Consider the following 24,722-nt stretch of genomic DNA (forward strand, 5'->3'; position numbering starts at 1 on the left):
CAAGGAACATGCATCCTGCTATCACCCACCTCTGCCTCTGCCATCCTGGGACCTGTAGGCCCCTCTCCCCACGCACAGGCTGGAGCCCCTTTCCTGTTGCTGGAACTCTGGGGCATACACACACCTACCATCCCATGAAATCATCTTTAAAAACTGTGACGTGGGCAGCAGTAATGCTGGTTGCCAGATTCAGACTAGAGGATAACTATGTTACAGATGCCAAACTAAGGTTCAGGAAAAAAAGATGGTTCTCACGTGTCACTCCAAGAACTGATGCCAGTCCTTGTAGTGATGTTTTCACTGATCCTCGGCAAAATCGGAAAAATAAGAATAGCGATGGGTTTTTCATAAAGCAGAAATTATTCAATTTTTGAATTGTGAGATTATAGCCTATCGTCCTTCCTATGTCTGAGAGAAGATGTTGAAACGCCCCATCTTTTATAAAATGATATCGATAGGAGCTGGGATTTGAAACTAGATCTTTTGCATACTTTCACTGTTATTATACTACTTTAATTACTTTAAAATAATTTAAAAATAACTTGAATTTTAAATTCAACTTTAAATGTTAAAATACGTTGTAAAGAATTATTTATAAATATTGTAAATTATATACTAGATTGGATACTTGAAAATATCTTCAAATAAAACAGCACAGGGTTAACTCTTTGTGGCATCCTATGCAGGACTGAAAACTCAAATCGTCACATGGACAGGGCCGCGAAGAACTTAACGAAGTAGGCTGGGCAGAGGTGCAGTTTCTGACCTCCAGTCTGTGACACTCCGTGAGGGCAGAGAGGAAAAGAAGCCTATGTGAAATTCCCTAAGTGTAGCATTTAAAGGAGCAGGTCTCCCCCTGCTGGCAGCAGTGGTGGCAAAATGAGTCTTGAACCACACCTGGTAGTGAGGACTCAAACAGGAAAGGGTTCTACAGCAAGAAGCCATGGTGCCTGGAAAACCACTCTCCGCCACGGAAACCTTAGCCTAAACAAGAGTGTGACAGCAAAGATGGAAAGAACTCGCAGCACTCTGACAGGAAACTATCAACAGAGATACTGATTTACAAACCCTGGTGACTTAGCAAAGAAAGAAATTTTTTACATTCGTTTGGCTCTATAAAAAGATTCATTACCCATTTTCATGAATTGCTGATTCTCCGTCTCTAATTACATAGTAGCTCAATTAAAATTACACGTATCAGTAAATTAGTCTGATTCATTTGGTCCCACTACCTCATGTGTCTTTGAAGTTCAAGTTATTGATACAGCATGGCCGTCTGGTCATAAGATAGCTAAAATCAGGGAAGTTTGACTTATTTGCACTTTTGGAGGATTAAAATAATCCTCATGCCTTTGCTTATTTCATTTATTCTCTTTTGGCTGGTATGCATTCTGTTCTCACCCGCTTCCATTACTGGATATCCTACTGTTACCTGTCCTTCTTACAGTTTTACTTCCTGGTCTCTTCCTCTTTCAACAACAAACAGAAAACAAGCAGAAGGTTATTTTTCACTCCCTTGATTAACTCGATTTTGTTCAGAATCCTCTGACATTTATCACATTCTCTCTCATACTATTTATTAGAACATGTCTTTTTCCCATATCGGATTCTAAGGTATTTCCGGGCAAAAACTGTTTTATCCTGCCTTAAAAAGATCCAGGGCTTAGTAGTTTTGTCATCATGGACATAAACTTCAGTGCCCTCATCTATAAAATGGAGACGTTAATAACAGCGACCTCATTAATATGTACAGGCATCATAAGAGAATGCATGTAAAGCTGCCTGGCTCTTAATTACTAGATAATTGTTAACTATAGTTTTCACTCCCTCCATCCCCTAAACAAAAGCCTTACATGCTGCAGGCATTCAATTATTATTTGTTGGTAGAGCTTATGCTAATAAATACATTCGTGCCTGGTAATGCATTAACATTATCTGTGTCTGGAGGACTAATGTGATTACTTATGACGTAGCAGCATTTAGCAAGGCTCGGATTACCAACATAGGGAGAGTTTCCCCTGCGCCACCATCTAGATCCAATGTAATTCTCTGTGATGCTGGCAATGTGCTCTACCAATAAAGTAGCCATTAGCTACGTGTGGTTATTGAGGACTTGAAATGTGGACAGCGTGAATGAGAAACCCACTTTTCATCTTATTTAATTTTAATCAGTTTCAGTACCTCCTAGTGACTAGTGGCTAACCTACTGGACACGTCAGCTCTAGAACTTGCCTCTACCGGTGAGCAATCTTTACATTCACTCGTGTCCTCTTTTCCACCTGTGAAGGAATTTTTCTAACCTAAGAAGTAACCTTCACTGATTCAACGCATCAGAACTTTAAATGATCCCAACCCCTTTTTTTCTTTAGTGGGTTCGTTGTGACACTTCAAGAACTGGCGGGAGAAACAGGATCCATGTGAAACTCAACATCTGGGTCAGTCGCACAGGGCAAAGTGAGTCATACATCAAATGACATGAAATCATCCCACAAGAAATACTGATTGCGTCCCTGCCTCGTGAAGCATCGTCTGGAGGGATGGTAGGGGACGAAAACCAACTGCTGCGACAGGCGTGGCAGCAAAGTGAGCAGCGCGCCGGGCGGTCCGGGCAAGCCTCCTTCGGGCCGAGACAAGGCGAGGCTGCCAGCCTCCCCTCCCACGCCGGCCGCCTCCGCACGGGCTCGCGTGCAAGTCAGCATGGCCTGTCCCGGTCCCCAACCCTAACGGCGTGCCGGTGTACAAACCGAGAGCGCTGCTTCCCCCGACCGACTTCCACCCACACCCCGGGGAGAATCACTCCTCCTGCCTTGTCCGCTAGAAGCCGACCCACCCCCGGCTTCTCCGGATCCCGCCTCTGAACCACGCCCCCCAGCAGCTCGTTGCTCAAGATCCCCGTACAAAATGGCGACTGGGCCTGGAGAACCAACCATACAGACGCCCACCTTCCACGGAGAGCGCGCCGACCTCTTAAGGACGCCCGCGCCTCCCTGAGAGGCGTGCCGACGTCGTCTTCCGGCGGAGACGGAACAGCGGGCGCCGCCAAGGGCCCTTCTAGGAGAACAGCGAGCAGTCTCGGTGGTGCCGGGTCATCCGAGCCGTGTCACGTGGCTGGCGGAAGCCGTCGCGGAGGCTGGTGGGGAGGAGAAATGGGCGGGAGGACTGGGCGATAGCTTGAAACCCGACGACGACGGGGTTGTCATGGAGCCGCGGGGCCGGGCTCGCGCATGCGCCACTCTACTAGCGGGTCGTCCGGTCGCGGAGCGGCGAACTCGGTCCTAGGTGAGAAGAGGAGGGCTGAGGGTGAAGGGGGAGGGTTTGGGCGAGGAGCGTGGGAAAAGGAAGTGGGAGTAGGGGAGAGAAGAAGGGAAGCAAGGTAGGCAAGAGGCCGAGCCGGGACTTTCGGGGGACAGAGGGCCAAATGATGGGAGCAGGGGGTGGTGCGTTCCTCCCCCATTTAGTTGGTCGGTTTTGCTGCGAGGGTCAGGACTGCGTGGCAGAGGAGATCGCGGGTGAGGAGGGGGCTGTGTGTGGGGAGCAATTGGGGTAAGACTGCGAGGGCGGGTGAGCCCTGGTCTAGCCCTGGGGGCAACAGCCGGCTGGGCATCCCGGCGGGGGAGCGCCTGGAGGCCCGCCGTGCTGTGAGCAGAGGGGCAGGGACTGGGCAGGTGAATGAGCGCGGGAGCTGGTAACCCTGTGAGGGTCCTGGGCCTCCCGTTTGGGGATGAGGGGTAGTGCTCTGTTCTGGGCCCGGGGCACAGGTGTGCTGTCTTTTTCAGAGACTTGCTGTCACCCACTTGGCTGGTTCTTTACCCTGGGTGACCAGCTTGCCAGGCGTGGTGCCAGGGGGTGGGGAGGTGGGAGAGAAGGTGGGCATTGCCAAGTAAGGACTTAGTGGTTAGTGTGGGCGGGTTCAGAGGAGCTCTGATCCAGGCCTAGGGCACAGGCCGCAGCCAGGCTCCCTGTTATTGCCCAAGTCCTGGCAGTAAGCATTGCCTGGGCGTTTGCCCCGGGAGGCTGGTGGTATGCCAGTCACAGCACAGTCCTAGGGTCTGCCCAGTTCTGCCCTGCTGAGCTGGCAGGCTGGTGGATGCCTGGAGGGTGCTCCTGCTGTCTGGCACAGATGCATCGTGGGCTGGTGCGAATGGGGGGTGGGTGGGCACTGTTAACTGTGAACCCTTCTCCAAGCAGGGGATTTGAGGAAGTTCTCTAATCTTGTCTCCTCTTTGAAAGAGGAGAGTGGAGTGAGCCATACCAGGTTCCAAACAGAGGACATTGTATGCTTAGGATCTTTGACATGAATTTGCAGCCAAGCTGGAGCATGGAAATGGATGTGATGGGGAAGATGAATATTAGAGATTTAGGTCGATGGGGTTTTTTCCTCCTTTGTTAAAAAATCCACAGACATTCCCCCAGAATGGCATCTCCGAATATGCAGACCAAGAGAAAATGACTTCAGAGAAAACCTAGTAATGTATTTATAATTCCAGCAATTACTCATGGCTTTCTGGGTGGTAAGGTCTTAATTTTCTATGGCCTTGTCGCTTTACTGTATTTAAGCCTCTGCTTGGGCTTTCACCTCACACCTCTGTCCATGCATGCCTGTTAAACACATGACACATTTTAAAAAGAACTTGAGCTCTCAGGAAAGTTGCCAGGTATCTATAAAAGGAGAGATCTGTGAGCAGCATTTCAGATCCTTCCCTTGTACACCTTGGGTCTCCTTTTTATCGTAGGCCTAAATCTCCATAGAGACTGTTTGTGGATTAGACCAACCTCTGATTTGGTTGCTGGATTTACCCCTGAGGTTTCAGCTTAGAATAAGGGGTGGATGAGATACCTGTTTCCTGCAGGAGACCAGACCTGGACGTGAGGTGACCATGGTGTTTGGAAATGCAGACTCTTGACCTTCAAGCTGTTCAGGTATTTTGGTGACAGCTAAGCTGCTAGGGCTGTCAGCAAGACTCAGCACGACAGAAGAGTTGTTGGAATTTATTATTCTGTGAGTACCTCACACATTAATTGTTGGGCGCTGAGATTGCAAAGATGAAAAGACAACCCTTGAGCTTGAAGAGACGAACAGATAATTAGACTCTAATGTGAGAAGTGCATAAATAGAAGAACCAAGTGTTGTGGAGCACTTGGTAGAGTTTTATCTTATACCTATTTACATAAACCTCTAGATATATTGATTCACTTTCCATTGCGAGTTTTAGTGTATATTGTTCTCTGTGGGAACCTTTTGGACAGTGTGTTACATGTGCACTTGTAAGAGGCCCATTTAGGGTCAATCCAAGCTTAACTTGGAGTCATCCTAATTCAGAGTTAGGCTCGTGAGGATATGAGATGTTTGTAAGGCAGTCGTAGTGGTTTCCAGTTTGTGCCAGGAAGCAGAGAAGGCACAGTGGGTATGAGCTTGGTAACCCATTTTCAACCCCTGGTCAGCTTATGAGCATCTAACTTTATTGTAAAATAATACTGAAGAGGCAAAAAAAAATCTTCTTGAGGTTTTCATACTTCACCATTGGTGTGGCCCTGGGTTTGAGAGCGCCAGTAGTAAATGCCATCACTGCCTCTCTCTCGTCGCGGGCCTCGTCTGGTGCTGTGTATGAATGGGTCTGTTGTTCACTGGCTAATTGACGTCCTCAGCGTCACTCCCAGGAGGGAAGTGCCTCTTTCAGGGAGAATAGGTCAAGATGGCATGTAGCCCTTCATTCTCTTTCCCACTTGAACTTCCCTGGGACACTAAGACTATCTGCTGCTTGAAGAGAACTTTACTTAGGACAGAGGCTTCCACATCCAAAGCAGTCAGTTTACTATTCTAAAGTCGATTATGCATTCTTTATTTCCAATTGCCACCAATTCCCCAGGATCTAAAATTTGAGCATCTGTTCTCCTTTTAACGTCAACGTTTCAGCATTTTGATTCCCCAACCAATATTGTCCTATTCTCAGATGAGCCAGATAAATTCCTGTGTATTTTCTGTAGCTCCGTTGACTACACTTTAATAACAGTAGCAAGACCTTATTCGTTGTCTTGTCACAAGGATTGTAGAAGTTGGGGTGCTTTATCTAAAATGCCTGTGAAATAATCCATTTCATAAGATAATGTGAAACTTTGTCGAGGTCTTAATTAGTTGCAACTAACATGAGCTATCTTCCTAATCTAAGTCAATAGCAGGGTCAGACTTGAATGAAGTCTAATTGCCCATCCACCACCCATGTCTGCTTCCATTTTTGAAAAAGCCCTCTGTTCACTTTCAGACAGTACTATTTCAGGAAAATGAAACTATGTACATTTGTTGGGTTTCATACAAAAGGATCCTGATTTAATTAGAGATAGTTTTACATTTTATTCTGCTTTTTAAACTGGATTGTCCATGCTGTCAAACTTCATAGCCGTCCAGTAGAGAGATGTGCTTTTGCATAGTGCCATGCAAGATGTGACAGTGCCTCTGTATCTTTCGTGTACGTAGTACTAAACATGCTCTGTCAAAGAGTGCTTGGTTGACGTGGATTGAATGGGGAAGCCAGTCCCCTTAAATGAGTTAGATATTGCACAAAATAATATTTACTTGGAATTGAGTTTAAAATTCTGATCAGTGCGCATTCCCTTTAGTCCACTTCTACGGTATGCAAAAGTATGAGCAAGAGGGTTTCTCAGGGATGCCTGTAAACCTCCTTGTCTTCTATTTAATTTGATGTTGAATCCCTTCTCTGCTTCTGGAGTAGTTAATGTTCTTCACTAGATCCTGTATTAGCAGAAATGTTCACACTCGACATTTTCAGGGTATTTCAGATACAGTGCTGTTTGGCAGGGGGCCATGTTTCTCTCTACTCAGAAGGACAAATGGATGGAGTCGAGAATGGATTGTGAATAAAAATGCCACTGGGTGTTGCTTAAACCTACTATCTTAGTCCATTTGGGCTGTCATAACAAAATATCCGCAGACTGGGTAGCTTATAAACCACAGAAATTTATTTCTCACAGTTCTAGAGGTTGAAAGTCCAAGCGCAGGGTGCCAGCGTGGTCCAGGCAAGGCCCTCTTTCAGGTCACAGACTTCTCACTGACTGTGGTGGAAGGCGCTAGGGACCTCTCTGGAGCCTCTTGTAAAGCTCTAATCCCATGAGGTGAAGCCCTCATGACTTAAGCCCCACCTCCTAATACCATCATCTTTGGGGGTCAGGACTTCATATATGAATTTTGGGGGGACACAAACATTCAGACTATAGCACTCTGCAGTTCCATTATTATTATTGTTTTCCCTGTTGGCCCCCTGTTCTCTTTATCCCTGCAGTATCCTTACAGCTGGCATCCCTTGGCGATTCAGAGGGCCTTGTTAGAATATCATGAAGGGCTCATTGCTCTCATACTTTGCACTGTTAGCCTAGTTCTGGATCTGCTTTGGACTAGCTGTGTGTCACCGGATCAAATCTAGGCTTCTTTCCAGGAAGTGGGCGACCAGGTCTGTTTGATTCACTCTATACCCCCATTCCTAGCACGATGCCTGGTTCATAGCAGGCGCTTGATAAATATTTTATTTATTTATTTATTTATTTTTGGCTGCATTGGGTCTTTGTTGCTGCGCGTGGGCTTTCTCTAGTTGTGGCGAGTGGGGGCTACCCTTCGTCACAGTGCGCGGGCTTCTCATTGTCGTGGCTTCTCTTGTTGCAGAGCACCGGCTCTAGGTGCTTGGGCTCTAGGTGCATGGGCTTCAGTAGTTGTGGTGCACGGGCTCAGTAGTTGTGGTGCACGGACTCAGTAGTTGTGGTGCACGGGCTCAGTAGTTGTGGCTGACGGGCTCTAGAGCACAGGCTCAGAAGTTGTGGCGCACGGGCTTAGTTGCTGTGCGTCATGTGGGATCTTCCTGGACCAGGGCTTGAACCCGTGTCCCCTGCATTGGCAGGCGGATTCTTAACCACTGCACCACCAGGGAAGTCCAATAAATATTTTTAAATGACTGAATGTAACTTATCTGAGCCTCAACTTCCTCCTCTGTAAAGTGGAATAGCAACTGAGGGGGACATCGTGAGGCTCAAGGAAAGAACCTTAACAGCAATAATGTTATGGGCGTTTGTGGAATCAAAGCACTATTACATATGGTCTTACGTGTGCCTAGAAGTGCTTTTTAAGCCAAAATGTAGCATGCATATGTAAGGAGTTGTTTTTACTCTGTTCACTTCCTCATCCAAAGAAGTGGAAAGTTAATTTGAGAAACTACACTCTGGGAGGTGGCAGAAAGTCCGGGGCCTGCAGATGTATCCTGGGAAGCAAGCCTGGTCCGAGGTGGGCATCCCCTCTGCTTTCCTCCCTCAGGGAGCATTCCAGAAAGCCTAATCAAATGTGCCTTTGTTAGCAGTTTACAAAGCTTCCACTGAGAATGTGGTTTGTGTGCTTTGCATTTATAATGGAATTAGAGGGCATCTCGAGGACAGTGAACCTCCTTTTGGGTGGAAACCATTCTACTGTTGAGTAAACTCGTAGCCTTTGTCAGCTGAGACCGCTGAGAAAGTGCACACAGAGCAAGTGGGCGCCGCCCGGTGTTCTTTGCCCTTAGTTTACTCACCACTGGCCTCACCTGTCTCAGCTCTTCAGGCAATGACTTCTTATGTAATTGTTTTTCACAGGGCAGTCCAGATGAAAAGAGTACTGATGAATGCACTTCCAGCCCAGTAAAACATGGAGAGGAAGAACCCATCCAGAGAGGGCTCTAGAAGGCTCTCAGCCAAACTGAGCAAAGGCCCAGAGATGAAAAAAGTGTCTCGTCAACTCGGCATGGCAGCTGCTGAGTCAGATAAGGACTCTGGATTTTCAGGTTAAAAATACCTTATCATTTCTACATTGTAATGAATGGTTTGCCTGAAAAACGTCCTCCATAAAAACTCATTTGTGTGGTAAGGATGAGAAGATTTCACCCACAGGAGAAATAGTTTTCTGATCTCTTCAAATGGTAATTCTGTTGCCATATGGCGGGGTACTCATCCCGGTCACAGTGGGGTTAGTTCTGAAGGAATGATTTGACATCTTTTTTCAACTTAGACTCTCAACTTTAAATCTTATATTTCCAACTGTGGCAAGTGGCTACTGGAAAAATATATTTAAATACTCACAATTCTATTGTCTTACCTCCTTTTTCATAGGAATAGTTACATTGCAGGGAAAAAAACCTGCATGTGGTCACCACATATAACAAAGTAAACAAAAGTAGTATATAATTTGTTAAGATAACTTTTTTGCTGAGAAAGTGTTTGCTGTGTTTAAAAACATTTCCCCCCATAACCCATCCCTGCCAGTATTTGTGCCTTTTGTATTTGGACTATGAGTCTCCTGGCCCAATTCCAAACTTGAGTATCTGTTAGAGACAAGAAAGCAAGACAGTTTTCCTTATTGGTTTGTCTTAAACTTTATCTGAAAGGACTAGTTGCACACCCAGTAAATCTCTTAATTTTGTGCCGAGGCTTTTTTATTTCCAGGTCTGAGAGTAGTGGCTTAAATATGGCCCTAGTGACATTTTGGCCCAGGGGATGCAGAGGGGTGATGCCAGGGGATTCTGGCTGGGTTAGCATCCTGAGAGTGGAGCCCTCTCCTGGAGAAAGAGTTATATTATCCAGCCCACAGAGACTTACCAATCCACTGTGTTGATTTATTAATTTATAGTGAGAAATGCAGCTGTTAGGAAAACTAGAACTCAGTCATCCTTAGATTGGTGTATTTTCTCCGTGTAGGTATGCTGCACGGGAAGCCAAATTATAAATAGACTGTTGCTCAGAGGAACAGAACACTGTCCTAGGGATTAGAATAAGGACAGTTCAGGGACGGGAGGGCAGGTTTATAGCCCTTTGGGTTTTTCTTCTCAATCTTTTAGCATTGTTGCCCAGGCTTGCCTCATCATAAGGCTCGTCTGAGGCATTTGTTAAAAATACTGATCACCAGACCACTCTTCTGGAGACTGTGATAATGAGGGTCTGGGGGAGGACCTGGAACGTGAGTTTTCTATTTTTACAAGTGTCTCTGGTGATTCCTGTGATCAGACAGGTTTGGGAAACTTTGCAGGCCTAGTGTCTTTTTTTTTTCTTTCTTTTAATATCGTGTTTGTTTTTTGTCTGTTTTTCATATCCTGAAGGTAATACATGCTCACCGTAGAAGCTTAGAAATTTAGGTACATGCAAAGAAGAAAACAAACGTTAACCATAATCCCACCCCCTGTTATTCTCAATACTGTGGCCATTTTGGTACTTCGTCCAATAACTTCAGTTCTGTCAGATCAGCTGTTCTGAGCATGTCCCAAAGTCTGGATAGTTCTTCTGAAAGTTTCCTATTCTCTATGCAGAAGTGCCTTAAGAAGTATTGTGCTGTTCACATAAGGCAATATCAAAAATACTCGGATACACTGTGCTCCAGAAAGTGGCCCTAGTGAATACCTTCAGCCACAGCTGGGCCAGGTGCCAGTGGTTTCGTCACTGCCTGAGTTATCGTTCCATTTACCTTGGGATGTGATGTAATTTGAGATTATTAATTAGCTGCAGTCCATATTGAGATTTTTCCCATTGTCCCAATAGTGGCCTTTATAATTGTTAGTCTTTTTGTATATTTGTTTGTTTTGGGTCCAGAACCCAGTTGAAGGCTGTGCATTTCATTTAATTGTCCCTGTCTTTTTTTTTTTTTTTAATTTATTTAATTAATTTTTGGCTGCGTTGGGTCTTTGCCGCACTGGCTATCTTTAGTTGTGACGAGCGGGGGCTACTCTTCGTTGTGGTGTGTGGGCTTCTCGCTGCAGTGGCTTCTCTTGTTGCGGAGCACAGGCTCTAGGCGCATGGGCTTCAGTAGTTGTGGCACGTGGGCTCAGTTGTTGTGGCTCGCGGGCTCTAGAGCACAGGCTCAGTAGTTGTGGCGCACAGGCTTAGTTGCTCCGCGGCATGTGGAATCTTCCCAGACCAGGGCTCGAACCAGTGTCCCCTGCCTTGGCAGGTGGATTTTTAACCACTGTGCCACCAGGGAAGCCCTGTCCCTGTCTTTTAAATCTTATTTAGTCTAGACCAGCTCCCTCGTCTTCCTGTTCTTTTTTTTGGGACATCGTCATCTTTAAAGGAGTTAGGCCTGTTGTTTTGTAGAATGTTTCACACTGGATTTCTCTGGTAGCTTCCCCATTATCAGAAATAGGCTAAACATTTTTTTAATAGAAAACTAAATTTTTGATGTTATATCCTTCTCATTGCAACACATAAGGTGACTCCTAAGTGTGTCTTATTCTTGGTGACACTCTGATTAAAGGAGTAGGTGTATGCCAGATTTCTTTACTGCAAAAGTATTCTTTTCTCTTTGTAATTAATGAGCAATTTATGGGATGATACTTTGAGATTGTGTGACTGTCCTGTTCCCCAGCAAACTCTTTTAGCATCCATTGATGATCCTTGCCTGAACCAATTACAACATTTGTGGTTTGAAAATGGTGATCTAACTCTATCATTCCTTGTACATTTTATTAGCCGACAGTCTTCTCTAAAGAAGTACTTCTCTCCTCTGCCCCCTTTTTAGAGCATCACTGTGGATTCACGGAATTTTTTTGTGATTTTGTCAATCCATTATCATGATTCTTTTTGATACTCAAATTGTCCCACATTTGGTCAGTGGGAGTATCTTCTAGGTGGCGCCTGTGTCTTTGATATGTCCCCATTTGTGTTGGAGCACATCCTTGCTTTCTGGGACAGTAAGATGTCCAGGCTCATCTTGCACCTTCCCTACCAAAGATATCAGCCATTTCTCCAAGGAACCCTGGTGTCCTTTTTGTGCAGAATGGCATTTAGAAACCAAGATACATGTACAAGGTACGCACTTTTCTTCTGAAGTCCTTTGTTTCTGGCCTAATAGTTCTTAACTAGAGGTGCACATTTGGATTACTTGTAGTGCTTTGTGAAAATAACACGTGCCTGGACACCAGATAAATCAATTCAGTAGAGTGAGGGGAAGACCCCAACACCAGTGATTTCTAAAAAGCATCTTTGGAGAATCTGATTAAATGCAAGTGTTGACAGTTGCTCTCTTCTAAATTGTAGTCACATTCCAGTCCTGCCTCATCCAGACGACTCTGAGATTCTTGATGAGCATTCAGGGTTTTCCCAGACTCCTCCCTGGCAGGGTTACTGCCGTCTCTTGGTTTACTCCAGCAGGGAGCTAATTGAGCCCTTTCCGTATGGATTTCACGCAGAGCAGCCTTCTTTTCTTCGTGGCAGAGAGTATCTTTCCATCACCCATTGTGCGGAACCCCCAGCGGGCACACTCAGCGTGCATTTAGGACACTAACAAAGGAGGTGCTTAACTGGGTGGAGGAGGAAAACAAGAAAGACACACTGTAAACCTCATCTTGATGAACTTATCCAGAATTTTACAATTAGAAAACTTAGGAGGAAGCTATTTTAATTTCAGCGTGGAGGTAAATCTTGAGGTTTTATAGGTTGGTTTTGTTTTTGTTATTATCGTTACATCATGTAGTGCCCAGAGCCTCTAAAGGTCTTATTAATCTTGCCCCAAGTCACACGCACGCTCCTCTTCCCTTTCAACCACAGATTCTTAAAAGTAATGAGCTAACTTTGAAGGCTTTACCCACTTCTCCTGTAGACTGGTGATGGTTACTGTCTCATGAACCCAAATGGATGCAGGCTTTTGTGTGTAATAGAGTTAGAAGGGAAGTCCGCTGTCCTAGGACAGTGATTCTCAATCTCTTGGGGTGGGAGGGATAATTATGGCTCCCATTGAGAATCCAGTGAAAGTTAGATACCTACTCCTCAGAAAAATTCGCAAAAACACATACCACAAATGTTCCATTCCGTTTCAAGGGGTCCATGGCTCCCCAGGAGGACTGGTTAAGAGCCTGAGCAAACTGACCATTTTTCCGCCCACCAGATGGGAGCTCTGAATGCCTGAGCTCGGCAGAGCAGATGGAGTCTGAGGACATGCTGAGCGCCTTAGGCTGGAGCCGAGAAGACAGGCCAAGGCCGAGCGCCAAGCCTGTGAGCGGTGCCTTCCCAACACTGGCCCCCATGGTTGTCATGAAGAACGTGCTGGTCAAACAGGTGAGGAGGACTGAGCTCTCATAACTTCTTTGCACGCTAGAGTTTCTGAGCTTCCTGTGCCGAGAGCTCCTCCCTCTCTGCCAAGGAGAGATGTGAGAAGCAGACCACTGGCACCGCACCAACACGTGCTTCTGTGCTGGGAAGAGGATGTGTCCTTTCAACTACTGACGGTGTTTGCAAAAGGAATACAAGAGTCATCACATGTGTTCTCATCTTCCAGATAGTAAGACTGTTTTATTTCTGTATCCCTAGTTTGTCCAAAGCGATCTGGACTACTTTAGTCATGTTTAAAGGAACCAAGCAGAAATGTCCTAACTTCTGTAGTGCATTCTAAGATATGACAGAATTTAAGGTAGAAACAAGAGGATCTCTTTTTAATTTGACTGGGACTTTTAGAAATATTTTTTTGAGAAGTAGAGTCCATTTCCCTGTGTCTCATGTTACATTCTGAGCACTTTCTTAGTAATCAGCCAGAACTATGTCATTAGTGAGAAAGGAGCTCTTTGGTTTAGGTATGGCTGTACCAGCAGACTCCAAACGGCATTGCTGAGGAATTGAAAAATAACCCTGTTTCAGGCTTTCTTATATAACTATGCAAATTATGTGATTATTGTCTAGATACAAAAGAAAAGAAGATTTAGATAAAAATCTAAGCTAAGCCCCAGTGTTTGGAACAAACAGCTCAATCATATGAACTTAAAGAACATGTAACCTTACCCTACTTTGCTCTGAAATAGATCAGTCCTCGCATGGGTCCGTCGATGAGGCTGCTCAAAGCTAGTGAAGTTTGACATCTGGCTGTATGTTGTTGACCTTCCCACCTTAGGTAGAAGAATGTGGCTGTAGCCTGACAGGAGACCTTAATGTCTTAACTATTACCTAGTTATTGCTGAACAACACAAACTGATTTTCAACAAGGCAACCTGGTGAGTTTGGAAAAAGAATTTGCAGATATTTGCTTGGCACATCACATCTCAGCTGGAAGCACAGCTCTCCTCACTGAAATGAGGCGAGAGAATAAAGACATGAAATGGAGCCCAAATGAGATTGTCCAGGCCCCACTGGTGCTTCTCAGGGCTTCCTGCCTCCTGCTGTTTCCTCCCTGCCTTCCTCTCTGGCCCCCTGGTCACTCTTCCTTAGGCATCTTTGTTGATTGTCGTGGGCGAGGCTGGCCGCTCCAGAGGGCTATTGCAGGGTGAGTAGGCGGGTCCAGCAGAGCCATCTTCTTCAGGACAAAGACCCACTGGGAAGGCTGCTGGGCTTGATCAGGAGACAGGAGGCTTGGGGGCAGACTGACCTGATGGAGCAGTCTAGGAGTTTTGTTTTTTCACATATGCTAGAATCCAGCACATTCCAAATTTAAAAACATTATACACTTTAAAAAATCTCTGCTTATTGCATAATGTCTTAGTTATTGCTGCTTGGTTTTAGGATTTTTCTTTTGAGGCTCTGATTCCAGTTCTGTCACCAGACTGCGTGATCTTACACACAATTACTTAATCACTGTGAACTTCATTTTCCTCATCTTTAACATGAGGCTAGGATTGATTCTAGAGATCCTATCCAAGTCTAAAATCTTGTCTGGTATTCCCTCAGGTGATTTCAGTAAGAATGGTACCTTGTAAAATCTAAATTAGAACAAATAAGCTGAGTATCTAAGTGGGCATAACAATAGCATTAGGAAGAATAATCCAGTGAAATCACCTTGGGAAAGCAATGAGTTAGGTATTTTCTGGATCCATTTGCCTTGTAGGTCAACCCTTATGGCATGAGTGAGCAGGGGGACAGCCTGAAGTTCTGCTCTTGACTGATCTGGACTAGGCTGATGTCTTCTTTGAAAGACCCCTGATTTTTGTTATCTCCTCTGACGGGGGAGTGTGGTCGCTAGGCCCAGCATTGCTTGCTTATGGACATCCCAGAGTATATTTGAACACCAAGAGGGCTCCAGAATGGACTCTCCAGGTCATCCCAGCCTTTGCACAGGAGATGAACTGTAGTTGAACTTGGCCAGGAGTTCCTAAGCAGGTATCCAGGAAGCTGAAATGTGTGCACATCAGGAGCTGGTATGGGAGCATAGTCCATCGCTTTCCTCAGATAAATCACGTGACTGCACTAAGGGTAGGAGCCTCTGTCAGGCTCGCTCTCTGCCTAGCCTCATCTACACTCATATCTTTGGGCCCGGGTTGGAATTGGACTGGCTTTTAAATATTAGAGACAAGTTCATGGAAAGTCCTTGTAATAAAGAGTCTGGGTCTATCTTTTAAATGAATAAATACATGAGAAAAGTAGCCATGCCCTTCTTTATTAGATTACTGTCTGAATCAGTACTTTAATTAAAAATTAAAATGTATAATTGAGGAGTAATAGAGCAAAAGCAATGTAGCAGAATGGTTTGGATGGGTTTTAGAGTCAGAGGATGGAATCCTACCTTCACCACTTAGTAGCTTGGGGACTGAAAGCAAGTTATTTCAACTTCCTAAGCCTCAGTTTCCTGTTTGTGAAAGGAAATGACTACCTCATGGGATCGTTACGGCGATTCAGTGAGACAGTGCGTGTGACACCTCACACACAGTGCTAGCCTGTGGTAAGCACCCGTACACGGTGGCTGCTCCTGCCTCGCAGAGCTTTGTGGTAGTCGGGCGTCATGGCCTTAAATACAGGGGCCCGTGAACTCCTGACAATATGTAACTTTTTAATCAAAAGTTGTTTTCAGGTAAAAGAGGTTCCAGATGTAACTAAATGAAGATAGACTGGTGTGAAGTCACATTATAGTATTGAGATTAGCACATTTTAACTTATGCCGGCAAATTGTACTATCCATCCTTTTTTTAAAAAAATTTTTTTTTAATTAAAAATTTTTTTAACTTTAATTAATTTATTAAAAAAATTTTTTATTGCACTGCATGGCATATGGGATCTTAGTTCCCCCACCAGGGATCGAACCCGTGCCCCCTGCAGTGGAAGCGCGGAGTCTTAGCCACTGGACCATCAGGGAAGTCCCCTATCCATACTTTTATTGCCTTACCTGTGACCTTAACTATGTCACTACTTCACCTTCCTACAGTTTCTTTTTCTCAAGTGATAGCACTTGAATAAAGATAGCTATTTCCTCCAGTTTTCCCTTAAGAAAAAAAATATATGATGTCAGACCCAGATGAATTTTTAAGCCACATCTCCAGTCATGTCAAGAAGGGCTACCCCGTGTGTGAGGGAAGCTGTGTACTTATATCTGAGTATTTGCTTTGCCTCTTGGACAGCTGCAGGTAACATGTAGTGTGCTGCTCTTTTCCTTTGCTTTTTCCTTCAGGGCAGCAGCTCATCCCAGCTCCAGTCGTGGTCTGTGCAGCCCTCCTTTGAAGTGATCTCAGCACAGCCCCAGCTCTTATTCCTTCATCCACCTGTACCGTCTCCTGTCAGCCCATGTCACGCTGGCGAGAAAAAGTCAGACTCCAGGAACTACTTGCCCATTCTCAATTCTTACACCAAAATAGCCCCACACCCAGGCAAAAGGGGCCTTTCCCTCAGCCCAGAAGAAAGAGGAGAAGGTGGAATGCAGAAGAAGATCTGTACTGAGAGACTTGGGCCAAGCCTGTCTTCTAGCGAGCCGACCAAGACTGGTGCTGGCCCACCCAGGCCCCCGACTCCAGCGCCCCCCAGCACCAAGCTTGCCGAGGACTCAGCTCTTCAGGGTGTGCCCTGCCTGGTGGCAGGTGGAAGTCCACAGACGCTTCAGCCAGTGTCCAGCAGCCATGTGGCTAAAGCTCCCAGCCTGACCTTTGCTTCCCCCGCCAGCCCTGTCTGTGCGTCAGACAGTACCCTGCACGGGATGGAGAGCAACTCCCCGCTGTCCCCACTGTCAGCTAGTTACAGCTCCCCTCTGTGGGCTGCGGAGCACCTCTGCCGCAGCCCAGATAGCTTCTCAGAGCAGCGGCAGAGCAAGCACAGGCGCTTTCAGAATACCCTAGTAGTCCTACACAAATCTGGTTTGCTGGAGATCACTTTGAAAACCAAGGAGTTGATTCGTCAGAACCAGGCAACTCAGGTGGAACTAGACCAGCTAAAGGAGCAGACCCGGCTATTTATCGAGGCCGCCAAGAGCAGGGCTCCTCAGGCTTGGGCCAAGCTGCAGGCGTCTTTAACATCAGGGTCAGGTCATACTGGCAGTGACCTAGAAGCATTCTCCGATCAGCCAGACATATAACATCGAAGGCATATTTTCCTGTTACTTGAGTGGTTCTTTTTAACTCTTTTACCGTTATCTACTCCTGTTTCCCAAAACTTATGTAAGAGCCTTCCTTTTAAATTAAACTGTTCAGCGGTTCACTTACGAAGCCACATGCCAATACCTGGCTGCTGTCTTAACCTGTGGTCTGTGCACAGTTTACCTTTGTCTCCGTTCCACTGAGGACCTCAGATTTGGGTGTCCTCGAGTCCCTGTTCCTTAGCTTGCAGGCACTTCGATGGATCATGGGCAAAGCGGGAAAGATGCTTGTGTGGGGCCCTTCTAGCTGTCACTTCCCACCCTCCCACTCACTAACCGCGATCAGGGATGCAGTGACACAGACAAGCATACAGAGTGACACCTTTCAAGCCAGGGAGTAGGTGACATAAGGAGCCCTTTGTGGATCTTCCCTTGAAGGTCTTAGTCACAGAGGAAAATATAAGAGGAGGATGTTTGCATTTTATGAGGCATTGTGCCACTTGGGAGAAACCTAAAATGCTTTAAAATGCTTTGGGCACACATTGGTCCTCGGATGCAAGCACTTAATCACTTAAAGCTTTGTTTCTTTAAACTCGAAAGTCAAGGGGAAAGGGTAGTACTGTTAATTCATACACTTTAATCATGAGCCAGATTTCTGTTAAACTGGTAGGTGAAATATTTCAGATTTGTAAAGTATGGAATGGATTTAGGACCATCTGGAGCTACAGTTGATGCACTGCTTTTTTGACTCAGAGTCTGAAGAAAGGAGAAATGGCTAACATCTCTTGATTGAGAGCTGGAAGATTCTGATAATTTATGCTTTTTTCTCTCTCTCTCTTCTTTTGAAACAATGCAGAAGATTTTCTTATATGTGAAAATCCTAAAAGAGAGCTTCGTGGTTCCCGATTGTGTAATACAAGTCAGCCCTCTGCTACCATCTTTTTTCCCCCTTTGTTTTTACAAAAGAGGAAAGAAATGATTATTAAGCTTGATAAACTTTGAAGTAAAATCATCATAAGGTTATGACATTAAGTCCACAAAAAATTGGAAAACGTTATCCATTTTCTTTCCACATCCAGAGTTTTCATTTGTCTTATGTCACAGTGATGTGGAGCAGTCTTCTGTGTTTCTTCCATGCATTGGATTTGGCTGCAAAGCCAAAGGTGTAGTGGGTTATGTGAAGTCCATCTAGAAGTGGAGAGTGTTATGAGAACTTACAGATGATACACACTCTTTCAGCCTCATCGTAAACTAGACTTCTAAGTAGTAAAGTTGCCAGCTTTGGTATCCTCCCATTTAAAAATTTCATCCTCTTGAAAATCTTTGTACCAATTACTTTAGTAAGAAATTCCGTATGACAACTTCATCTTTTCTGCAAGGAAAATGTTCTTGAAGTTCTACCAAGGCCAGAAGCTAATGCTCATGTTTGCTAGGTAGTAACTCTTAACATAGTTTTAAAATTACAAGGCTTCAGATTGCCTGCATTTTGTTCTCAAACATGTACAATTTAGATATGACCAATTTAGAAGTAAACAACTCAGTAAAATCTTTAGACTCTCCTGGTCAATGCAGAATTATTACCTGCCATTTGCTTTCTGAAAGATTTCAAAAATCAGAGCAAATGTGTCTCTTTAAGCAGACTTTGCCCCTTTTGATATTTTCCTCTTGGCCCACACCCTTTGCCTCCCCTGAATCTGTGTGGTGCTGCAGGAGCTCTGCTCTGCACGCCATGCTAGGAAGCTTCCTATTTGGCAGAGTATGTTTGGCAGCAAAGCTCTAGAAACAGGTGCCTTCAGAACAGCCTGGGCACCAGTCATGAGCCTTACTGAGTCAAAAATCTGAACACACTTGCTGAGAACCAAATTTATTCCTTCAGAAAAACCCTCTGTGGAGCTTTATGCGTCTTGGACTCTTCTTCCTAGATTAAGGTTTGCATTCCCTCCTGTCAGGTAAAAGATGATGAAAGCCGTCATTGATCCTCACTGCTGAGTGACAGGGAGAAGCAGCACCACCCCCCCCCGCTCTTCTCTGATGTTGTAACTCAGTGCGGAAGTCTCTCTGGGCTCTTAGCATGGGTGTTCTTTACCTAGTGGAGCAGTAAGCAGATGAAGCCACTTAGAGAAGCTGGTCATGGAAGGAGAGATCCACTGAGGCTGGCAGACATGTGGAGCCAGAAACCAGATCGGCAAATGGAGGAACCTCGGAGTTGACTGGAAGGACCTCCGTTGGTTTCACGAGGCTGTAAGTAGTGGTTTTAGTGATGCATGATTTGATCTGGTATGAAGTTTTGTGGCAAAGCTGCTGTTTTCTAAAAGCCATTCTTAGCTCAAACCAACCCTTAAGAGAAGTTTCGGCAGATTGTGTCGGCAGTATTGAAACACATCTAGAAAAAGCTGCTGATTGAATTGGTTATGGGAATGGAGTTTGGTGACATTTGTAATTTATTACACTCATTGCTTTTTATTGATTGTGGTATTGTCTGACTTTACTATGATTCCTTCAGCAGAAAAGTAACTCTCGTGCATATATTGAAGTTTTTTCCAGCTATGAATTCTTTAGGGTAGAGATTTATTTACCAAATGTGAATTCTTTTGAGGAAGTATGAAGTTTTGTAGAAATTGACTGTGAAATGTCAGAGAAAAATAAAAGTCACTTACTTGAAAACTATTTGGCCTTTGGGCTTTATAACTGCTTAAAATGCTAAGTGAAATCAAGAGTAAATGTTTGATTGATTTAGGTTTCATACATATGTACTCGTGTCATTTGGGGACCCTGGGATTAGTTACTGAACTTGTGGAAATTCATTGTTCAGACTCTCACCCATGTGAACTTAAGGGAGATGCAGGCACTCTTAAGGCAAATGGATAGCCCAGCTTTCCCTAGAGTCATGGAGGTTAATATTGGGTAGGTGGGGAGGACAGAGAGGAGAATACAAGCCAATGATTTCTTCCATCTGATAACGACACTTTCACAAACAGAATTTTTAAGTGGCAGAACCACTACAGTTGTCTCCTGGGATAAACTAAAGCCATATCAAGTGAAGTTCTTTTACCACAGAGCGGTCCTTAGCAAGTACATCTCCAAGCCTTTTCCTTCCTGCTTCTCCGAGTTGATTCCTAAGGCTCTGCTTCTCCTCATCCAGGTTCACCTACAGAGTCTCAGCAGGGAGATGTGTGGTCTTCCCTGCTCTCCGAGACCAGTCAGGACACCCCTCCTGGGGTTTTTAAGTCACTGGGAAAATAAAAAGCTTATCATCACTTAAAGGCCTGTAGGGTTGCCATAGTCTAAATTCTTACAACATTATTTCTGTTCTACACAATTTTCTAAGTAACTTTTAAAAAGATGGCCGTAAGACCACTAAAACAAACAAAAATGGGTAAAGATGGCTAGAAGAGGCCCCTCCTGAAATAGAGAACCACCCTCCCATAAGAGATGGAATCTAGAGACACGAGAGCCACAGAGTGGATCCTGCAAGGCTTAGGAGAGCGCTGTCATTGTCGTCCCTGGCCCTTGGACATGATTCCTGTATGTGGAAATACCTGCCCGTTGCAAACATGTCTGTTTAATCCACGTCTTTTATGACATCATTGCAGATTGTAGCCTGGTGCAGTGGGGTCTAAAGACCTCCATGCACCTGTCACATCTGTCACTCATTAACTGGGTGACTTTGGATAAGTCACTGAACCTCTAGGTATCACTCCTCTCAGTTGAATAATAAAGAATTGCAACTGGTTCTGTCTATGGTGCTTCCCAACTCTAACCATTTGTAAGATCTCTGTCTGTTACAGGTGAGGCTTAAAATTACAGATCTTCCTCATTTTACAGTGGGGTTACATCCTGATAAACCGATCATAAGTTGAAAATATCCTAAGTCAAAAATGCATGTGGTGGCATGGCCTTCATCAAATCCAAAAGAGTGAGCTCAGCGGAGAAATAGCCGCGCACCCTTCCCGCGGAGAGTCCCGGTCCACATTGGAAGCAAAGAGACAGTTTTCTTACAAAAAGTTGTCAGTTATCATAGAGTTAACAGTACTGTCTAGGCTGTTGCAATATATCCTCCTTCCACTCCCTTCTCCGCCTCCTCCTGTATATCCTCCTCGATTAAGTATTAAAACAGTATTTGAGTTGAAAAGAGTTTGTATATATTTAAATGAATAACTTTTTATACTCTTTGTTACATGTTTATATCAGTATTTAGTGGAAAATGTTTTGAAGTTTTTTTTTTGTTTCGTTCTTGTTTTTTTTTTGGTTTTGTTTTTGTTTTTTAACTTGGGTTAGAATTTTTCTTTTTGTACTGTTTCTTTAAAACAGAGTTCTTAGTAACAGGGGCAGTTCCTGAATTCAAATAAACCATTTTGTATGTAAAAAAAAAAACAAAAACATGCATGTGGTACACCTGACCTACCAAACATCATAGCTTAGCCCAACCAACCTTAAACTTGCCCAGAACACTTACATTAGCCTACAGTTGGGCAAGATCATCTCACACAAGGCCTATTATATAATGATGTGTTGGATAGCTCATGGAATTTGTTGACTGCTGTACTGAAAGTGAAAACAGAACTGTTGTCTGAGTACAGAATGGTGATAAGTATATCGGTTATTGACCTTTGTGATCGCGTGGCTGACTGGGGGCTGCCCAGCATCATGAGGGCATCCTACTGCACATCACTAGGCCGGGGAAGAGATCAAAATTCAAAATTTGAAGTAGGGTTTCTGCAGAATGCCTCTCTCTTTCGCACCATCGTAAAGTCAAAAAATCCTAAGTCGGAGACTGTCGGTAATCCATTAAATTTTAAAGAAAACCCTGGGTGCCTACAAAGTAGGTTCCTAGTGCTCTGGTTAGTTGATTTTAAGGTGTTCTGTCAGATTTCACACTTCTTATATGTGACTCTGGGAGAAGCATTTTGCCAGCCTGCATTGGTTTTGATTACCTGGTTGCAGCTAACATGGATTTACTAACTCCCATATAAGAGACTGCCCTCGAATGAAGACCCATTAGCCCCAAAGGAGAATAATTGGGGATTAAATCAAATGATGTCCTTTCCTAGTCAGTCATCTGCCCATAGCTCTTTCATCTGAAATGAAGGACATAATGGGTTTTTATGTTTTAGAGAAGATGTCAGTTTGCTTTTATTGTGTCCCAGATTTCTCTCCCCATAACCTTGTAATCTTTCTCCCTTGGCCCACTCCCTGTGCCTCCCCAGAACCTGTGTGATGCTGCTTCAGCTCTTCTCTGTGCACCGTGCTAGGAAGCTTCCTTTTTGGCAGAGAAGGTGTTTCTGCGTGTTTTCTAAGGAGGCCCTTAGGTTGGTGTAACATTATTTTAATGGTATATAGTCATAGACCATGTAGATGTGGTGGTACTTTGTAAGGACTTTATTCTGGTCCCAGGCTCTGGGTATCATCTTTCATCCTCACCGGGAGAGAGGTAAGAGATGAGAAGAGGCCTGCCTGGGCGACACAGCACGAGCAGAGTGGCTGGAGAGAAAGAGGCAGAAAGCAGCTTTATCTCAGTACCCTTTCTTAGAAGAGAAGGGGAGTAGTCCTTGCTGTCCACTTGACATCCTGGGGTTATGGTGAAATACAAAAAAATGAGGTCTCTAAAGTACTTTGAAGTTGCTCCACAGGGCAAGGCAGCCTTCCTGCACAAAAGCCCAGCAATGGAATTCAAGTGATGGCCTTCCACCCCTTAAGGGTTGTCATTTGCTTGGAATAATTAACAGTATTTTCGACCAAAATCACACTGACAACTAACGGGAAGAGAGCAAATCTCAACGCAGCCTTTGACTGGTTTCCTGGAAGGAGATATTCTGTGGGTCCATGGACTCCTGTGACCACTTTGGCTTTTTCCTCTCTTCGTTCTTATGACACGTGGCTTTCCTATCTGTTTCTCTTTCTGAAGGATGGTTATGCAAGGCATGAGAGGATTGCTTGAAAGAACAGTCTGTGTGGTTCCTGCCTCACATTACAGCATCTGGAGGAGATGAGAAAGAAAGAGAAAAGCCTGTGGAGTAACACAGTGAGTGGGTGGAAGCTGTTAGGAAATGAAAGGGAATAAAAACTGAAAGTAGGATCCCGAGGCCAGCCCGCGTGAGGGCCCAAGTCAGGTTGAATGATGAGCGTTTGGAGCAAGGCCTTCAGAGTGGCTGGAGAGCATGAGAGTAAAAATAGCTGCCTTTAATCTTCCTAAAGCCTCACTTTATCTCAGGAATTGCAGGGGCCTTGGAGGACTGCTTGCTAATTCTGGTAAATGTCTGTATAACAGAGGTGGGCCAGGGCCTCTGTTCTCCAGGGTCACCCACAAGCCTTTGGCCTCTGGCTGGGCAGATGGGAGTGCTTGGCTTGGAGCCTATCCTCCGTCTGGGACCGAGAGCATGGCAGCTCCTGAGCCCTGGCCGAAAAACCCAGACCTGCTCCTACTCGCAGATAGTAAAACCATAATACCTCTCCAGAGAGCTGGGCTGAAATCACCATCTCTTCTGCTCACCCTGATACAAATTCATAAGTTGCCCCAGAGTCAGGGGAAGAGAAGAAGCTTAAAGATACCCACAAACAAAAAACTGCACCTTCAGTAGGCCCTGCATTCTATTTAATAAATGCAGGAAAGTCTGGTTCTAGAGGTCAGGTGGTCCCCCTAGAGAATGATTAATTCTGACTCCCCTCTGTTCTCCAGCAAGGCTTGTCGCCTGTCACTGGGCTGCTTGGGAAATGCAGGTGTGTGTTCACTTAAGCAAAACACACGGAGGAAGGGCAGTGAACCACCAAAACCAACAGCCCAGGATGCCCGCAGCTGACAGGGCAGTCCCAGGCCTGGTTTAGAGAGCGTGCTTTCACTGATGGTCCCTGAGATCCAGCAGGCCAGAGGCGCCGGGGTAACTTTAAGGTGAAAGCCTTTTTTTAAAGCCTCAAGCCGATGCTTGTCTAGTCAAGATGTATTTGGAAGTTTATGCTGCTTGCATTCTTGAAGCATTTTCCAGGCTCAGATACTCTGCAAAGCCTCTAGCTAGTCACTTACCAGAGTTGCCAGTTGTACTCGTCAGGTCGGGCTGCAGTGACAGGACTGGCCTCCTGGCCCCGCCAACTGCAGGGCATAGGGAAACGTGAGAGAGCATGTACCTGGCCGTAAATGTCTCTGTTGCACTGATTTTTTTTTTTTTTTTTTTTTTTTTGCGGTACGCAGGCCTCTCACTGTTGTGGCCTCTCCCGTTGCGGAGCACAGGCTCCGGACGTGCAGGCTCAGCGGCCATGGCTCACAGGCCCAGCCGCTCCGCGGCATGTGGGATCTTCCCGGACCGGGGCACGAACCCGTGTCCCCTGCATTGGCAGGCAGATTCTTAACCACTGTGCCACCAGGGAAGCCCATCTGTTGCACTGATTTTTTAATCGAGGGAAACAAGCATTCTGGGACCCACAGACTCAGAGGTGAGCAGGCATCTGACAGCACAGGTCA

General features: G+C 45.1%; 1 protein-coding gene across 7 annotated transcripts; it reads left to right on the forward strand.

Moving 5' to 3' along the window:
- Window positions 1–2,780: 2,780 nt before the first annotated feature.
- Window positions 2,781–19,936, forward strand: CIPC (CLOCK interacting pacemaker). Of its 7 annotated transcripts, XM_082618954.1 has the most exons (5): window positions 2,781–3,279; window positions 4,851–4,920; window positions 8,626–8,813; window positions 12,899–13,068; window positions 16,343–19,936. In XM_082618954.1, the coding sequence occupies exons 3-5, from the start codon at window positions 8,678–8,680 to the stop codon at window positions 17,267–17,269; spliced, it is 1,233 nt and encodes a 410-aa protein (XP_082475080.1). In that variant the 5' UTR covers window positions 2,781–3,279; window positions 4,851–4,920; window positions 8,626–8,677; the 3' UTR covers window positions 17,270–19,936. The 7 variants fall into 7 exon arrangements, with proteins under 7 accessions (XP_082475080.1, XP_082475079.1, XP_082475085.1 ...); XM_082618953.1 differs by lacking the exon at window positions 4,851–4,920; XM_082618959.1 differs by lacking the exon at window positions 4,851–4,920 and having other exon boundaries at window positions 2,784–3,279; window positions 16,376–19,936.
- Window positions 19,937–24,722: the final 4,786 nt, after the last annotated feature.

The sequence above is a fragment of the Mesoplodon mirus genome (assembly GCF_964341445.2).
Source record: "Mesoplodon mirus genome assembly, chromosome: 4".
Lineage (NCBI taxonomy): Eukaryota > Metazoa > Chordata > Mammalia > Artiodactyla > Ziphiidae > Mesoplodon > Mesoplodon mirus.